Consider the following 14,859-nt stretch of genomic DNA (forward strand, 5'->3'; position numbering starts at 1 on the left):
AGTGGATTTGGGGTGTCAGCACCCCTGTCCCCTACCCACCTCTTTTTTTTTAATTTTTGGGCCATACTCGGCAGAGGTCTGAGGTTACTCCTGGCCCTGCATTCAGGAGTCACTACTGGCAGGCTTGTGAGACCATATGGGATGCTGAGGATCGAACCCAGAGATTGAACTCAGGTCAGTCTGTGTTGGCTGAGTACAAGGCAAATGCCTTACTCACTGTGCTATCTCTCTGTCCCAAGTCACCATGGTACATTTGCATACATCCGAACTCAGCTACTTTCTGTGGGTGTTTCCCGTTGGCCCCAGTGGCTTTCCCTCAGACTGGCTGCTCAGCCCTCAACCGGCCTTCTTTCTCTCTACACTTTCACTCACCCCACCTGTTTAGCATCCCTACTGCAAGCTCTCTCTGAGAACCAACCCCAAGAGTGTTTTTCTCCCTCCCACATTTGTGACCTCATTTCCAGGAATGGGGTGAGAAGGGTGAGAGGACTACTTGGGCCCTGACTTCGAGTGGGTACAAGTTCAACCTCCCACCTACAAGACTCATGGCCTGGCTTTAGCAACTGCCCTGATGCATTTACAAGCATTGCTTGAGCTCAGATATCTGTTCCTCATTCAGTTCCAGCATTTCCCTTCTTCTTTGTCAAATTGTCTAATAAAACCATCACCAAATATACATTGGAAAAACAGTTCGATGTGTGTGTGTGTGTGTGTGTGTGTGTGTGTGTGTGTGTGTATCTGTAGGCAGGCCTCCTTTCTCCATCCTGTCCCCCTCTCCTCCATTCATGGTCTTCTTTCTGTAAGTATTAACTAGTTTGCTTTTACAGGGATATTTTTTATAAATAAAGTCTAGCAGCCTGCACTCTTTTTTGGGGGTGGGTGGGGAGGGGAGAGGCGGTACTTCCCTTTAAGTCTCACCTACATAGTTTTGGGGTCTTATTGTTGAACAAAGTTTCACTGAGTAGATAAGAATAATAGTTTCATCTATTCCCTTATTGATAGACATATGGGTTGTTTCTAATTTCTTTTTTTTTTAAATGACAACAAGCCAGAGTTTCACGTTGACACAGCTTTTGTTCTTGCCTGAGTAAACATACACACACACACACACACACACACACACACACACACACACACACACACACACACACACACACACACACTGGGGTGAGACTATCTCAGTCTTATGATCAGTGGGTGTGCTGTTTCCCAAATTAGTTCCACGGTTTTCAGTTTCCACCTGCGGTGTCTGGGAGTCTCGCTTTCCCCAACTCACCCCATCACGGGCAGAGAGGCCATGAGTGATTTTCTCCATTGTCACCTCTGAGCAGGGAAGTATCTCTACATTTCCCCAGGGGGTGGGATGGAGTAGGGGTGTTTAATGGCCAGAACCTCCTCTCATAGTTCTTGGTCTCTAGAGCAAAATGTCTGCTCAAGTCTCATGTCCCTTCAGAATCAGGTTCATTATCTTCTTGCTTGGCTTGATGGGCTTTTAAAATAGGTTGTAGGGGCCGGAGAGATATAATACAGTGATAGAGCCTTTGCCTTGCACACAGTCAATCCAGGACAGAAGGTGGTTTGAATCCCAGCATCCCATATGGTCCCCAGAGCCTACCAGGAGCGATTTCTGAGTTTAGATCCAGGATTATCCCCTGAGTCCTGCCGGGTGTGACCCCAAAAACTAACAAAACAAAACAAAACAAAAAACAAAATAAAATAGGTTGTGGATACACACTTTGCAAAGATAATTTTCAGTCAAGCCCTTACCTTTTGATATGAAAGAAAACAGCATCTTTTGCGACAAGTTTTAATCTTGTTGAAGTCGGATTTTGTTTGGGAAGGAGGTGGTGTTGCTTGGGTAAATTTGCTATCTTTCCAGCAGCCCTTGAGCTACACTGGAGCAGTCTTGATTTGTATGAATCTCAAAGCTGAAACTCAATAGAGGTCAGGTCGTCAAATACTGAAGCAAGATAATATTTTTTGTTTGTTTCTTTTTGGGTCACACCCGGTGGTGCTCAGGAGTTACTCCTGGCTCTGCACTCAGAAATTGCTCCAGGCAAGCTCGAGGGACCATATGGGATGCCAGGAATTAAACCACCATTCATCCTGAATCAACTGCATGCAAGGCAAATGCCCTACCACTGTACTATTTCTCCTGCCCCAACAAGATAATACATTTTAAAAGGTGGTTGAGAGTTGTCTCCATTATAAAATAATCAAAGGATTTTAAAATTTGGGGCTTGTTTGTATGGTAAGGCTCCAATTTCTCTTTTTCACCTTCATTTTACATTTTCTCTTTTCCCCTCTTAACCACCAACTTTATTTCTGTGTTTCCATTAAGTTTCAGTGGAATAATTTTTTCCTACAGAAAAATGTTACTTTCTGTTTCGCTTTGGGGCCATGCTTGGCGGTGTCCCAGGGTTCCTCCTGGCTCTGCACTCAGGAAATACTCTTGGCAGTGCTCAGGGGACCATATTGGTTTTAGGGAATCGAACCCAGGTCAGCTGCCTACAAGACAAACACCTTATCCTCTTACCCTCTACTATCTCTCCTGTCCCAAATATGTTCCATTTTTGCTGCGATTTTATGCCCTCAACACTTTATAGAAATGGGCTTCTTTTTATAATATGGTAGTAATTTTTAAAATTTGTCTTCAAAATAGCAAAAAAAAAAAAAAAAAAAAAAAGAAAATGTTTTGATTTCTTTAGGTTGTCTATCAGTGTTCTTTCAGAGCCAGACTGACTTTGCAAAGACTATTCCATGGGGTGGAGGGGACAAAAAGTGTTTGTCTAAGATAAACAGTTACCCAAAGGGTGGCTGGAGTAGAAGGTTTCTTTGATGGAAGAAACGTCAGTGAATTAAAATCCCCTCCATTGGGGCTTCCTTCGAAAGCCAAACAGTTGGCCTTATGACACTGGAATTCTGTTTGCAAGTGGGACACAGCACACCGATGTGTCCTGGGCTCCCAGGAACGCAGCCAGCTGGCCGGCTGCTCCCGCATTTCCTTCAGATATTCAAGTCATTTCCCAAACCAGTGCCAAAGGGTGAATCACACCACGACTGCATCTAGAGATGCTGACGTAGAAACTCTGGGTACCTTTCTGCAGCAAATGAAGAAAATCAGGGCTTCCTTCACAGCTGATCAGCCAGGGCCATGTAGTTCTTTGTGGGTGGGTGTGTCTTCATTCCAACCAGCTGTACACAAGGGTTACCCCTGGCTCTGCATGCAGGAATAAAATAACTCCTGGAAGGCTCTGGGGGAATCCTATATGGGATGCTGAGGTTCGAACCCAGACTGATAGTTTGCCAGAAAAACTTCCTTCCTGCTTGTGCTATCACTCCAACTGGGTCACCTTGTTCTTGGGGGATATTCATAGCCCTTCTCTCCCCCTGGAACCCAGAAGTGTTTGAGGCATACTGCAAGGCTGTGTGGTCGAGACACGTTGAGGGACTGGGTCTGCCACCGGTGTGGTAAGCCAAGATAGAACTTCTCTATGGCTTCCAAGTCTGTGCATGAGCAATTTAAAGGGGAAACTGAGGCACAAGCAAGGCTCTGCTTCTGGTTGCATTGAACTGTGAAGATAACTCGCTTCCTCAAGCAGGGGCAGTCCAGGATTTACTTCTGGGTGGTTGGAGAGTTCTGGAGACACACTGCCCTTTACCTTCATTTACCTTGATTCCTCAAGGCTTGAAACCACAAATTCGAAGAACGGGGCTCATCTTGTGAGCCCCGGGGACCTCTCGTGAGTGTCCCGAGACCAGTCCTCAAATGCAGAAGCCAGCAGCTCTGCTTATTAATGAACTGAACAGACCGACCATTTGAACACAAGCCCACATTGCTCCAGCCTTGTTTCAGCTGCACTAAAATAAGATAATTATAGGGAGAAAAATGGAAGTAGGTCGTTGTCATGTAAAGCGATGTGGTGTCCCGGCACTGTGGGTGGTGAATTCTTTCCTCACTTTGCTCATTTTTTTTTTCTTTCTCTTCTTTCTTTGCCTTCCTTCAGTGATAAAGAACAGTGAGTATTTGTGGGTGGTGGTGGCACTGGCGAGGGTGGGGGGGGCTTATTTCCTTTTTTTATAAGCTAAATTTTGTCTCTTTTCTGATCAAGGTATTTTGTCTCTAAAAAGGGTTTACAAAAGAAGCAGCAATTTATTTTTGAGGGGGGAGGCACACCCGGCAGTGCTCAGGATTTACACCTAGCTCAGTAGTGCTCAAGGATAACTTCTGGCAGTTCCCAGGGGGTGTCAGGGATCGAACCCAAGACAGCCACATGCAAGACAAGTGTCTTATCATTCTACTCCGAGGGAAGTAGAAAATTTTTATATATCTAAAAACAAGTTCAAGTTATTCAAATAAAATACCTACCACCCTCAAGTTGAGGAAAGGAGTTGGAAGTTTAAAAACGTTCTGATCTAAGGCTGGAGAGAGAGCACAGCGGCTAGGGTGTTTACCTTGAATGTGGCCAACCCGGTTCAATCCCCGGCATCCCATTTGGTTCCTTGAGCCTGCCAGGAATGATTTCTGAGTGCAGAGCTGGGAGTGATGACGGAGCACCACTGGATGTGGCTCAAAACAAACACACAAAAAATTTTCTGACCAGGGATTTAGGTATGTGGTTTGGTTCGATGGTTCAGTGGTTAGGGTATTGTAGGTTTGATTTCCTGCACCACAGGCTCTCCTAAGAATTTTAGGGTGTCTCCTGAAGTTTGAAGGTCCCCCAGAACTACCAGAGCAGCCCAGAAATCCAGGAACCACAGGACCCAGCAGTACCATATGCTCAGGCCAAGGACAACTCAGCTCCAGACCTCCTGACACCACCTGGAGTCCTCCCTCACCTTCATCGAAGTGTGAGAAAAGCCCTTTAGGTCATCCCTCACATCCACTATTACTGGGCTGCAGGAATGGTCACAACACATTCCAGGCCATTCTGGGCCAAGGAACACTATGTCCAGAGAATTGAGCTTAGATGACCGCTGTCACAAAGAGCAGCACGGGGCGTATGGGGTGCCTGCGATATCCTGTGACCCCTATCCCTTCAAAGGGCCACCTGAGTCACCACATGAAGTCCCTTGGATTCCCTGGCCCTGTTCTCACTCCCAGCCTCTGCCCTTAGCCCAGGATCCATTTCTTTCCTTCCTTCTTCCTCCTTCCTTCTCCTTCCTTCCTTCCTTCCTTCCTTCCTTCCTCTTCCTTCCTTCCTTCCTTCCTTCCTTTCCTTCCTTCCTTCCTTCCTTCCTTCCTCCCTCCCTCCCTCCCTCCCTTCCTCCTTCCTTCCTCCCTCCTCCCTCCCCCCCTCCCTCCCTCCCTCCCTTCCCTTCCTTCCTTCCTTCCTTCCTTCCTTCCTTCCTTCCTTCCTTCCTTCTTCTCCTTCCTTCTTCCTTCCTTCCTTCTCCCTCCTTCCCTCCCTCCACCTCCTCCCCTCCCTCCCTCCCTCCGTCCCTCCTCCTTCCTCCTTCTCCCTCCTTCCTCCCTCCCTCCGTCCTTCCCTCCCTCCTTCCTTTCTTCCATCTCCCTCCTTCCCTCCCTCCCCCTCCTTTTCTTCCTCCCTCACTCCTCTCCCTCCTTCCCTCCTTCCTCCTCTCCCTCCCTCCCTCCCTCCCTCCCTCCCTCCCCCCCTCCCTCCATCCTTCCTTCCTTCCTTCCTTCCTTCCTTCCTCCTCCTCCCTCCCTCCCTCCCTTCCTCCTTCTTCCTTCCTCCCTCCCTCCCTCCCTCCCTCCCTCCCTTCCTTCCTTCCTCCTTCCTTCCTTCCTTCCTTCCTTCCTTCCTTCCTTCCTTCCTTCCTTCTTCCTTCCTTCCTTCTCCCTCCTTCCCTCCCTCCACCTCCTCCCCTCCCTCCCTCCCTCCGTCCCTCCTTCCTTCCTTCTCCCTCCTTTCCTCCCTCCCTCCGTCCTTCCCTCCCTCCTTCCTTTCTTCCATCTCCCCTCCTTCCCCCTCCCCCTCCTTTTCTTCCTCCCTCCCTCCTCTCCCTCCTTCCCTCCTTCCCTCTTCCCTCCCTCCCTCCCTCCCCTCCCCCTCTCCCTCCCCCCCTCCTCCCTCCCTCCTTCCTTCCTTCCTCTTCCTTCCTTCCTTCCTTCCTTCCTTCCTTCCTTCCTTCCTTCCTTCCTTCCTTCCTTCCTTCTTCTTTCTTTCTTTTCTTTCCTTTCTTTTCTCTTTTCTCTTTCTTTTTCTTTCTTTTCTTCTTTCTTTCTTTTCTTTCTTTCTTTTCTTTTCTTTCTTTCTTTCTTTCTCTCTCCCCCTCCCTCCCTCCCTTCCTTCCTTTCTTTTTGTTTTTTTGGGTCACACCCGGCGGTGCTCAGGGGTTACTCCTGGCTCTGCCCTCAGAAATCGCTCCTGGCTAGTGCACCATATGGGACACCGGGGATTAAACCTATGTTCGTTGTGGGTCAGCCGTGTGCAAGGCAAATGCCCTAACGCCGGACCTTTTTGAGTCTTTACGAGTAGCTGGGAAACCTCTTCAAGCAGCATCAGGAGAAATGCAGAGGAAAGCTTTGCAAATTGGAAGAAGGCACCAGAGTGAGAGGCTTGACTCACACAGCGACACTGTCTTGTCACAGGCATTGTGTCTAGATAACTGACATGCGTGCAAATGTGCCATCAAGAGAGGCACCACAGATTTATTTAGAATGATCATAGCTGCATGGGTTGGTGTTTGTGACCGACCGGGTCGTCGGGCCTAGGGTCCTTCAAGATTTCACCAATACTGATCAGCAATTAATGAGGGAACTACTTCTCATGGCTCCCTGCTTCAGTTTCTCTGTCAAAGGAGAGCTCGGAGCCAGCAGAGGTTGAAGCAATCTCTGATGTTGGCTTCTGAAACTCTCCGGGGGCCAGATTCTCTGGTAGAGACTCTTCAGGCCCAGAAGAGAGGAGGGGAGGTGGTCACAGATGTTAGCCCCACAGGAGGGAATCCCAAGGCTCCCCGTGTCTGAAGTGGAGAGGGTGTGTATATGTCTCTCTCCCCCACTCAGTCCTTCATTGCCCTCATGATCTCACAGAGTCAGCTGAGCACCAGACCTGGGGTGACAGGGACAGGAGAAGTGTGATCTTGTGTCCACAGAGGCCCAAGGGCAAGCAGATACAGAATCACTGATGCCTGCTGCCCAGCACACACAGAGATGTGGGTTTTGGGAACACTAAAGGGGACCCAGGCCTGATTCCAGGAGGCCTGATGGGAGAACTTCCAGTTTGTTTCGTTTTGTTTGGGGGGCCACACCCAGTGGTGCTCAGGGGTTACTCCTGGCTCTTCCTCAAAAATTACTCCTGGCAGGTTCATAGGACTATATGGGATACTGGGGATCAAACCCAGGTCAGCCACATGCAAAACCCATTGTATTATCACTCTGACCTCTGTTTTGTTTTGTTTGTTTGTTTTGGGGCCACATCCAGCAAAGCTCAGAGCTTATTTCTGGCTCTGCACTCTTTAATTTCTCCTGGAATTGTTTGAGGATCCATAGGAGATCAGAAATCGAACCTGGATCAAATGCAAGCAAGCGTTCTACTGACAGCTCCAGCTATGAGAGAACTTTCTGGAAGCCTTAATGAATAAACTAAATCCCAGGAGGGAGCAGGGTGGTGGGAGGCTTCTTGTGAGCTAGACAGCACAGGAAAAGCCCAAAAGTGGCTAAGAGGGGCCAGAGAGATAGCATGGAGGTAAGACATTTGCCTTGCATGCAGAAGGACAGTGGTTCAAATCCTGGCATCCCATATGATTCCCCCAACCTGCCTGGAGCAATTTCTGAGCGTAGAGCCAGGAGTAACCCCTGAGCACTGCCGGGTATGATTCCCCCCAAAAAACCCAAACAAACAAACAAACAAACAAAAAGTAGCAAAAAGAGCACCAGGATGGAGTGTTGAAGATAGAATTTGCTCTGGGGCCGGAGTGATGGTGTAACAGTTAAGGTGTTTGCCTTGCATGCGTCTGACCAAGGTTGGACCATGGTTCAATTCCCTGGCATCCCATATAATCTCCCAAGCCAGGAGCGATTTCTTTTTTTTTTGGGGGGGGGGCACACCTGGTAGTGCTCAGGAGTCACTCCTAGATCCACGCTCAGAAATTGCTCCTGGCTTGGGGGACTTTATGGGATGCTGGGATTTGAATCACCATCCTTCGGCATGAAAGGCAAACGCCTTACCTCCATGCTATCTCTCAGGCCCCAAGCCAGGAGCTATTTCAGAGCGCAGAGCCAGGAGTAACCCCTGAGCGTCCGTCATAGGGTGTTGCCCAAAATCCAAAAAAAAATTTTTTTTTGCTCTGGCTTCAAGGATTAGCATCTGGGATCCCTGCTCCTTCTAATGGGCCACCTCAGCCTCCCTCATGCACCCATTTTATTCTGATGGGAGCATTTTCACCAGACAGGTGGGCCAGCTGGATGGCACAGAATGTTGGATGGGTCAACTGGCTGCTATGTTTTGTTTTCTTGTTTATGGGACCCATGTGTTGGCTTCCGGGGAGGGGAGAGAAGAAAGGGAAGAAAAAGGATTAATTTTCTTTGGAGGCTGTTTAACGCCTCAGAGCATTTATGTACTAACATAAATCAGTTCTATCATGCTTCTTGGGAGAAATTGCTTATTAATAGGGACATATGGTGGGTATTTGTTTCTCGACTCTTGTGGGCCTGATGTGAAGGACGGAGGTGGGAGGCCGAAAGGAGTGTGAGTCCTCTGAGGGTTTGAAGGAAAAGGCACTGGCTAGAGTCTCCTCTGAGTCAGGATTTTTTTTTTTTTTTTTGGTTTTTGGGCCACACCCGTTTGAAGCTCAGGGGTTACTCCTGGCTATGCGCTCAGAAATCGCCCCTGGCTTGGGGGACCATATGGGATGCCGGGGGATCGAACCGCGGTCCGCCTACGCTAGCGCTTGCAAGGCAGACACCTTACCTCTAGTGCCACCTTCCCCCCCTGAGTCAGGATTTACTTCCTTTGGGTTGAGGCATCCATGGTGGTTCTGGTGGCTCCTGCTGACCCCTTCCAAAACCCTCTGAGGGGTTGCACTAATAAAAATCAGTCTCTATACTGGCTCCCAGGTTCCAGCCAGGATCCCTGCTGCCTCTCTTGGCCACTCCTGTCCAAGGAGTGCCAGACCCCTGAAAAAATATGCAGGGTGGTCAGGATCCAGAGCACTAAAACTCCTGATTTAAAAACCACCCTTTTGGGGCCAGAGAGATAGCATGGAGGTAAGGCATTTGCCTTTCATGCAGAAGGATGGTGGTTTGAATCCCAGCATCCCATATGGTCCCCTGAGCCTGCCAGGAGCAATTTCTGAGCATAGAGCCAGAGTAACCCTGAGCGCTGCTGATGGACCCAAAAACAACCCCCCTCCCAAAAAAAAACAACACCCTTTTTTTGGGGTGTTGTACTATCCTGTTGTACTATCCCTGTTGTACAACTCCCTGTTGTACTATCACTGAGACCCTGATTTTAGACTTTCCTTTCTTTTCTTCTTCCTTCCTTCCTTTCTTCCTTCCTTCCTTCCTTCCTTCTTCCTTCCTCCTTCCTTCCTTCCTTCCTTCCTTCCTTCCTTCCTTCCTTCCTTCCTTCCTTCCTTCCTTCCCTTCTTTCTCTTTCCTTCTTTCTCTTTCTTCTTCCTTCCTTCCTTCCTTCCTTCCTTCCCTTCCTTTCTTCTTTCTTTTCTTTCCTTCTTTCTTTCTTTCTTCTTTCTTTCTTCTTCTTTTCTTTCTTTCTTTCTTTCTTCTTTCTTTCTTTCTTTCTTCTTTCTTTCTTTCTTTCTTTTTCTTTCGATCTTTCTTTTTCTTTCTTTTTCTCTTTCTTCTTTCTTTCTTCTTTCTTTCTTTCTTTTTTTGTTTATTCTTTCTTCTTTCTTTCGATTCTTTCTTTCTTTCCTTCCTTCTTTCTTTCCTTTCTTCTTTCTTTCTTTATTTTTCTTTCTTTTTTTTCTTTATTTATTTCTTTCTTATTTCTCTCTTTCTCCTCTCTTTCTCTCTCTTTCTCTCTTTCTTTCTTTTTCTTTCTTTCTCTCTCTCCATCTTTCTTTCTTTCTTTTTTCTTTCTTTATCTTTCTTTCTTTTTCTTTCTTTCTTTTCTTTCTTTTCTTTCTTTCTCTCTTCTCTCTCCTCTCTCTCTCTCTTTCTCTTTCTTCTTTTTCTTTCTTTTTCTTTCTTCTTTCTTTCTTTTCTTTCTTTCCTTTCTTCTTCTTTCTTTCTCTTTCTTTCTTTCTTTCTTTCTTTCTTTCTTTCTTTCTTCTTCTTTTCTTCTTTCTTCTTCTTTCTTTTTCTTTCTTCTTTCTTTCTTTCTTGTCATACCCAGTGGCTCAGGGGTTACTCCTGGCTTTATGCTCAGAAGTCGCTTCTGGTAGACACGGGGACCATATGGATGCCGGGATTCGAACCACCATTCGTCTTGGGTTGGCCGTGTGCAAGGCAAATGCCCTACTGCTGTGCTATCTCTCCAGTTCTGATCTAGATATTTTTATTCAGAAGCAAACCAGTGAGATGGGGAGAAGTTGGTCTTGGTAAAGGCCTTTCTGTCTGAGGAACCTCAGTGGGACAAGCTCTATGCAACTGTGCCCCAGAGTCCTAGAGGGAGAGAGTCTGAAAACTTTCTGAAGTAGATGGTGGGGTGGTTCTCACCTTCTGGCTCAACACCAGAAACATTGGTGCTTTCAGACAGAATTCTGGGTCTAGGCTCTGCTGGAGGCCAGGCTGACCTTGGAGGGGCCTTGGGTGGCAGTGAAGCAGGGATTCCGGCCCAGTGCACCCTGCCTCCAGCAGCTTGACCTGTGTGTACCCCAAGGACACAGTTATCCAGGAGAGTAAACAGGACCAGGGTCCTGGCAAGGTTAGTGTCAGGGCACACAGCACCTCCCACTGCAAAGCCCACAGCTGTTCTCCCTGCAAGGATCTGGAGCTGTCTCCATGGGTTACGAACAACAGGACAGGAATCCAGGCAGTGACCCCTGAGCCCTCCACAAAGGAGTATCTTGGTGCCAGTTTGCAGCACTCAGGTTGGCAAGGTTGGAAGGTTGACCCTGCCAAGGGCTAGTCCTAAGCAGCCACTGGAGATTCTGGAGCCCAGTCCGACATCACAGTTCCCCTCCCAATTTTCAGCATAGCTGAGGGCGTTGCCCTGCAGGTGGCCAACCCAGGAAGGACTGGGGTTTGATCCCAGGCAATTCATATGCGTGCCCCTCCCCCCCCCAGCCAGGAGTGATTTCTGAGCACAGAGACAGAGTAACCCCGAGCACTGCCGGGTAGCCCAAAAACCAAAACAAAACAAAACAAACAAATAAACAAACAAAACAAGGGAAAACCACAATAAGCATCTGCTGTCAGCTCTTGGCCTCCATTTTCATGCTGATTTTGCCTAGCTGCCCTGTGACCCCTTTGTTAGCAGCCTTCCATCTCCCCATGGACCCTCCACCCTCCCACAGGACCCATCACCCATGGATCTCCCATCTGCCATGGACTCTCCATCCTTCATGGACCTCCATTTCTCATGGAAGCTGTTTCTCCCCTTTTAAGGAGGATAGGTGCTATCAGGGGACCAGCAAGCTTTGCTTTCTAAATAACTCCTGGTTTTACGAGGCTACAGTGATAGCACAGTGTATAGGGCATTTGTCTGGCATGCGACCAACTCAGGTTCAACCACTGGCATGCCCCCACTGCCCCCCAAGCCCACCAGGAGTGATTCCTGAGTGTAGAGCCAGGAGTAAGCTCTGAGCATCACCAATGTGACCCAAAACTAAAAACCAATTTTAATAAATTTCTCAGCAAGCCCCCATCCCACCTCCTCAGTGACATACCTGCTGGGGCAAGGTCTTGGCATGAGCAAAGCTTTGCCCCTCCGCCATTTCTAAAAGCTTCTTTGCAAACCACACAATAGGGAAGGACCGCCACAGACTAAGCATTGAGTGAGAATGAACCTTGGAGCCGCCATGATGGGGGGATGCATGCCCAGGGCTCACTCTTCAGTGCTCACAAGAGCTATCAAAGCTCTGAGCAGGCTGAGGAATCTGGCCTAGAACCATGCGGTGGGACCATTTCCCCAACTCAGGCAGGGCTTCACGCCTTCTCCTTCCCCTTTCAGGCTGCAGGGGGGCTGGTCCGGTGGTCAAGCTGGCAGCCCGAGGAAGCAGGATGAGCTGACAGATGAGGAGAAGGAGATCATAAACAGTGTGATTGCACGCGCAGAGAAGATGGAGGCGCTGGAGCAGGAGCGCATTGGGTAAGGATACTGGAACTGCACCGGGTGCCACCAGGACTGAGGGGCACGAGTCTGGGCTGTGGGAGGGTCTGGGACAGCCTTGGGAGAGGGGGTTTGCCATTCATCTCCCACCAGGCTGCTATCCAGGCAGGACTCGAATCCTGATCACCTGCAATGGGGTGAGAAGAAAGAGGAGGAACTGAGAGGGTCCAAGGGGTGCTGCCAAGAGAAATAAGGGGTGTTGGTGGCTGGAGAAACTGAGTTAGGCACTGGGGCCCAGGAGGACCCAGTGCATTGAGATTGCTCGGCCCATTTTCAGGACACAGTGCTGCGCTGTGGAGAGGTGGCAGAGGGGTGCAAAGACCCGCTGGGAACACACAAGAAGGTTATTTTGAGGTAAAGGCGACCCCTAAGAAGGGCCATGCTCAGCAATGTTTTGAGCAAAGATTGAATGATCAGGGGCCGGGTGGTGGCGCTAAAGGTAAGGTGCCTGCCTTGCCTGCACTAGCCTTGGACGTACCGAGGTTCGATCCCCCGGTGTCCCATATGGTCCCCCAAGCCAGGAGCAACTTCTGAGCACATAGCCAGGAGTAACCCCTGAGCATTACCGAGTGTGGCTCAAAAACCAAAAAAAAAAAAAAAAGATTGAATGATCAGTGCCCACCACTGTACCACTCGGGCCCAGCTGTGCCGGGAGTCTCTGAGGCCAGACGGGGAGTGCTGGAGTGGGGCGTGCAGTGGGGCCTCATGTGTGCAGATTGCTGCAGCCCTGGGAACCATTCTCTCTCTCTCTCTCTCTCTCTCTCTCTCTCTCTTCTCTCATCTCTCTCTCTCATCTCTCTCCTCTCTCTCTCTCACACACACACACACACACACACACACACACACACACACACACACACACACACACGTCTCCCTAGCCTCAGGTCTGACCTCTGACTCCTGTGGCTCAAGAATCCAGTGAGAATTCACCTCAGGCCCTCTAGTCATTGCTGTGTTTGCTAGTTAGCTTGGCCCTCCTGCACCCCTGAGCTGGTTCCCCTAGATCAACCCCCCTCCCCTCACCACATAGCTCAGCCTGAGAGGAGGATTATCATCCATCCAGAGAGAGAAGAAAGAAGCTTCATGAACACCCCGCTTTCCTTATCCAAGTGCCTCGTGGGGTCTCAGGGCCTAATCTGCGTGTCTTGACCACTGAGGATTTTCTGAGTCAGGACCCTGCGCTTGTGATGAGGGAAATGAATTGTCACCATTCTCTGTTATCGTTTAACAAGTCACCCCAGGCTTAGTGGCGCATCAAGTGACCAACCATTCTGTTTTCACTGGCCCAATTCATGGGCTGAGATTTCCGAGGTGTGTGTGTGTGTGGGGGGGGGTGTTCTTCTCCAGGCTCTATGAGCTGTGGTGACTCACTCAGCTGCACTCAACTGGTATCTGGGCTGCTCTGGAAGATCCAGCGAGTGTTCCCCGCCACCCCCATATATGTCTGCTTCTGGGAATTGTTCAGTAGTGGGGCTCCGAGTCCTCTTATGGGCCTAAGGAAGTTGCCAGGCGAGCTGGGCCTAAGCAGGTCTGGCATCTATCCACATATGCCACTGGGGAAAAGTGGGTAATGATGGATAATAGGTAATGGGACAATGGAGAAGGGGCAGGATGGTCTACGACATGCCCGGGACTGGACAGCACTGAATGTGGCCGCACTGTCAGGATACTGCCACAGAGTGCAAAAAGGGGCGAAGCTAGGGCTAGAGAGACACTACGGCAGGGAGGATGCTTGCCTTGTATGTGGATCCCCAGCATCCCATCCTGAGTCTGCCAGGAGCAATTCCCAAGTGCAGAGCCAGGAGTAAGCCCTGAGCATCTCCAGGTGTGGCCTCTAAACCAAAAAAATAAAACAATAAAAAAAAAAAAAAAAAAAAGAGGGCGGTGGGAGAAGTCATTTCACCTCAGGAAAGATCCAGCTTTTGATTCCCATGGCAGGGAATGTGCCTTTGATCTCTTCCACAATGCTGCTACAAGCCCAGGGACAAACCTCTCCTGGGTGCATACACTCCCCAGGTCAGCCATGGACAGAGTTATCAGGCTGTGTGAACCTGCTTCTCCCAGGGCAAAGAAAGGCCTCTGGGACTTGGGTGGACACGGTGTGGCCAAGAATTAAAGCTGAAGTTCACTGCACCTGGGGAAAGCTCTCTGCAGTTTGGTTGTGTAGCCAGCGGAATGTCCCTCTGCGTCCTTGTCACGCTTCTCCATGGCGTTCTTTCGCCTGCCATCCAGGTAGAGGACAACCTTGTGGCCAGCTTCCTGAAACAGATGGCCCCCCGAAGTAATTAGGGCTGTTCATTAACCTCGGTGCCCAGACGCTGGGATGGGCGGGGAAGTCAGACAGACACACAGTGACCTATTGTTGCCAGAATCTGTCACAGTCCAGACAGACCCTTCTCTGCCTCCGTTCCTCCAGCCCTTATTTTCTGGGTACCCGAATCCCCCCCAGAATGCTGGCACAAAGGTGTGTAATGAGACTTGACATTTGCTCCAGCAAGTCAGGTGAGTGTCTTGCTGATGGTTTGACAAGATGACAGCCAGCCAGGCCCACTCGTCTTCTTCCTAAAGGAGGACACCTCCCTCCCTTTTGACCCAACATCCTAGAAGTCTATGATACTATAACTCAGGTATTTAGGGGGTGGGGAGCAGCCATCCT

At 49.2% G+C, this 14,859-nt stretch overlaps 1 protein-coding gene across 1 annotated transcript in view; it reads left to right on the plus strand.

Annotated features, from left to right (window-relative positions):
- RPH3A (rabphilin 3A) overlaps positions 1–14,859 on the plus strand; it is a 70,599-nt gene that overhangs the window by 26,398 nt on the left and 29,342 nt on the right. Inside the window, exons 4-5 of the mRNA XM_049789388.1 lie at positions 4,008–4,019; positions 12,045–12,182. Of these exons, the coding sequence (XP_049645345.1) occupies positions 4,008–4,019; positions 12,045–12,182 (150 nt within the window). The remainder of the gene's footprint in view (positions 1–4,007; positions 4,020–12,044; positions 12,183–14,859) is intronic.

This window comes from Suncus etruscus, chromosome 15 (genome assembly GCF_024139225.1).
Source record: "Suncus etruscus isolate mSunEtr1 chromosome 15, mSunEtr1.pri.cur, whole genome shotgun sequence".
Lineage (NCBI taxonomy): Eukaryota > Metazoa > Chordata > Mammalia > Eulipotyphla > Soricidae > Suncus > Suncus etruscus.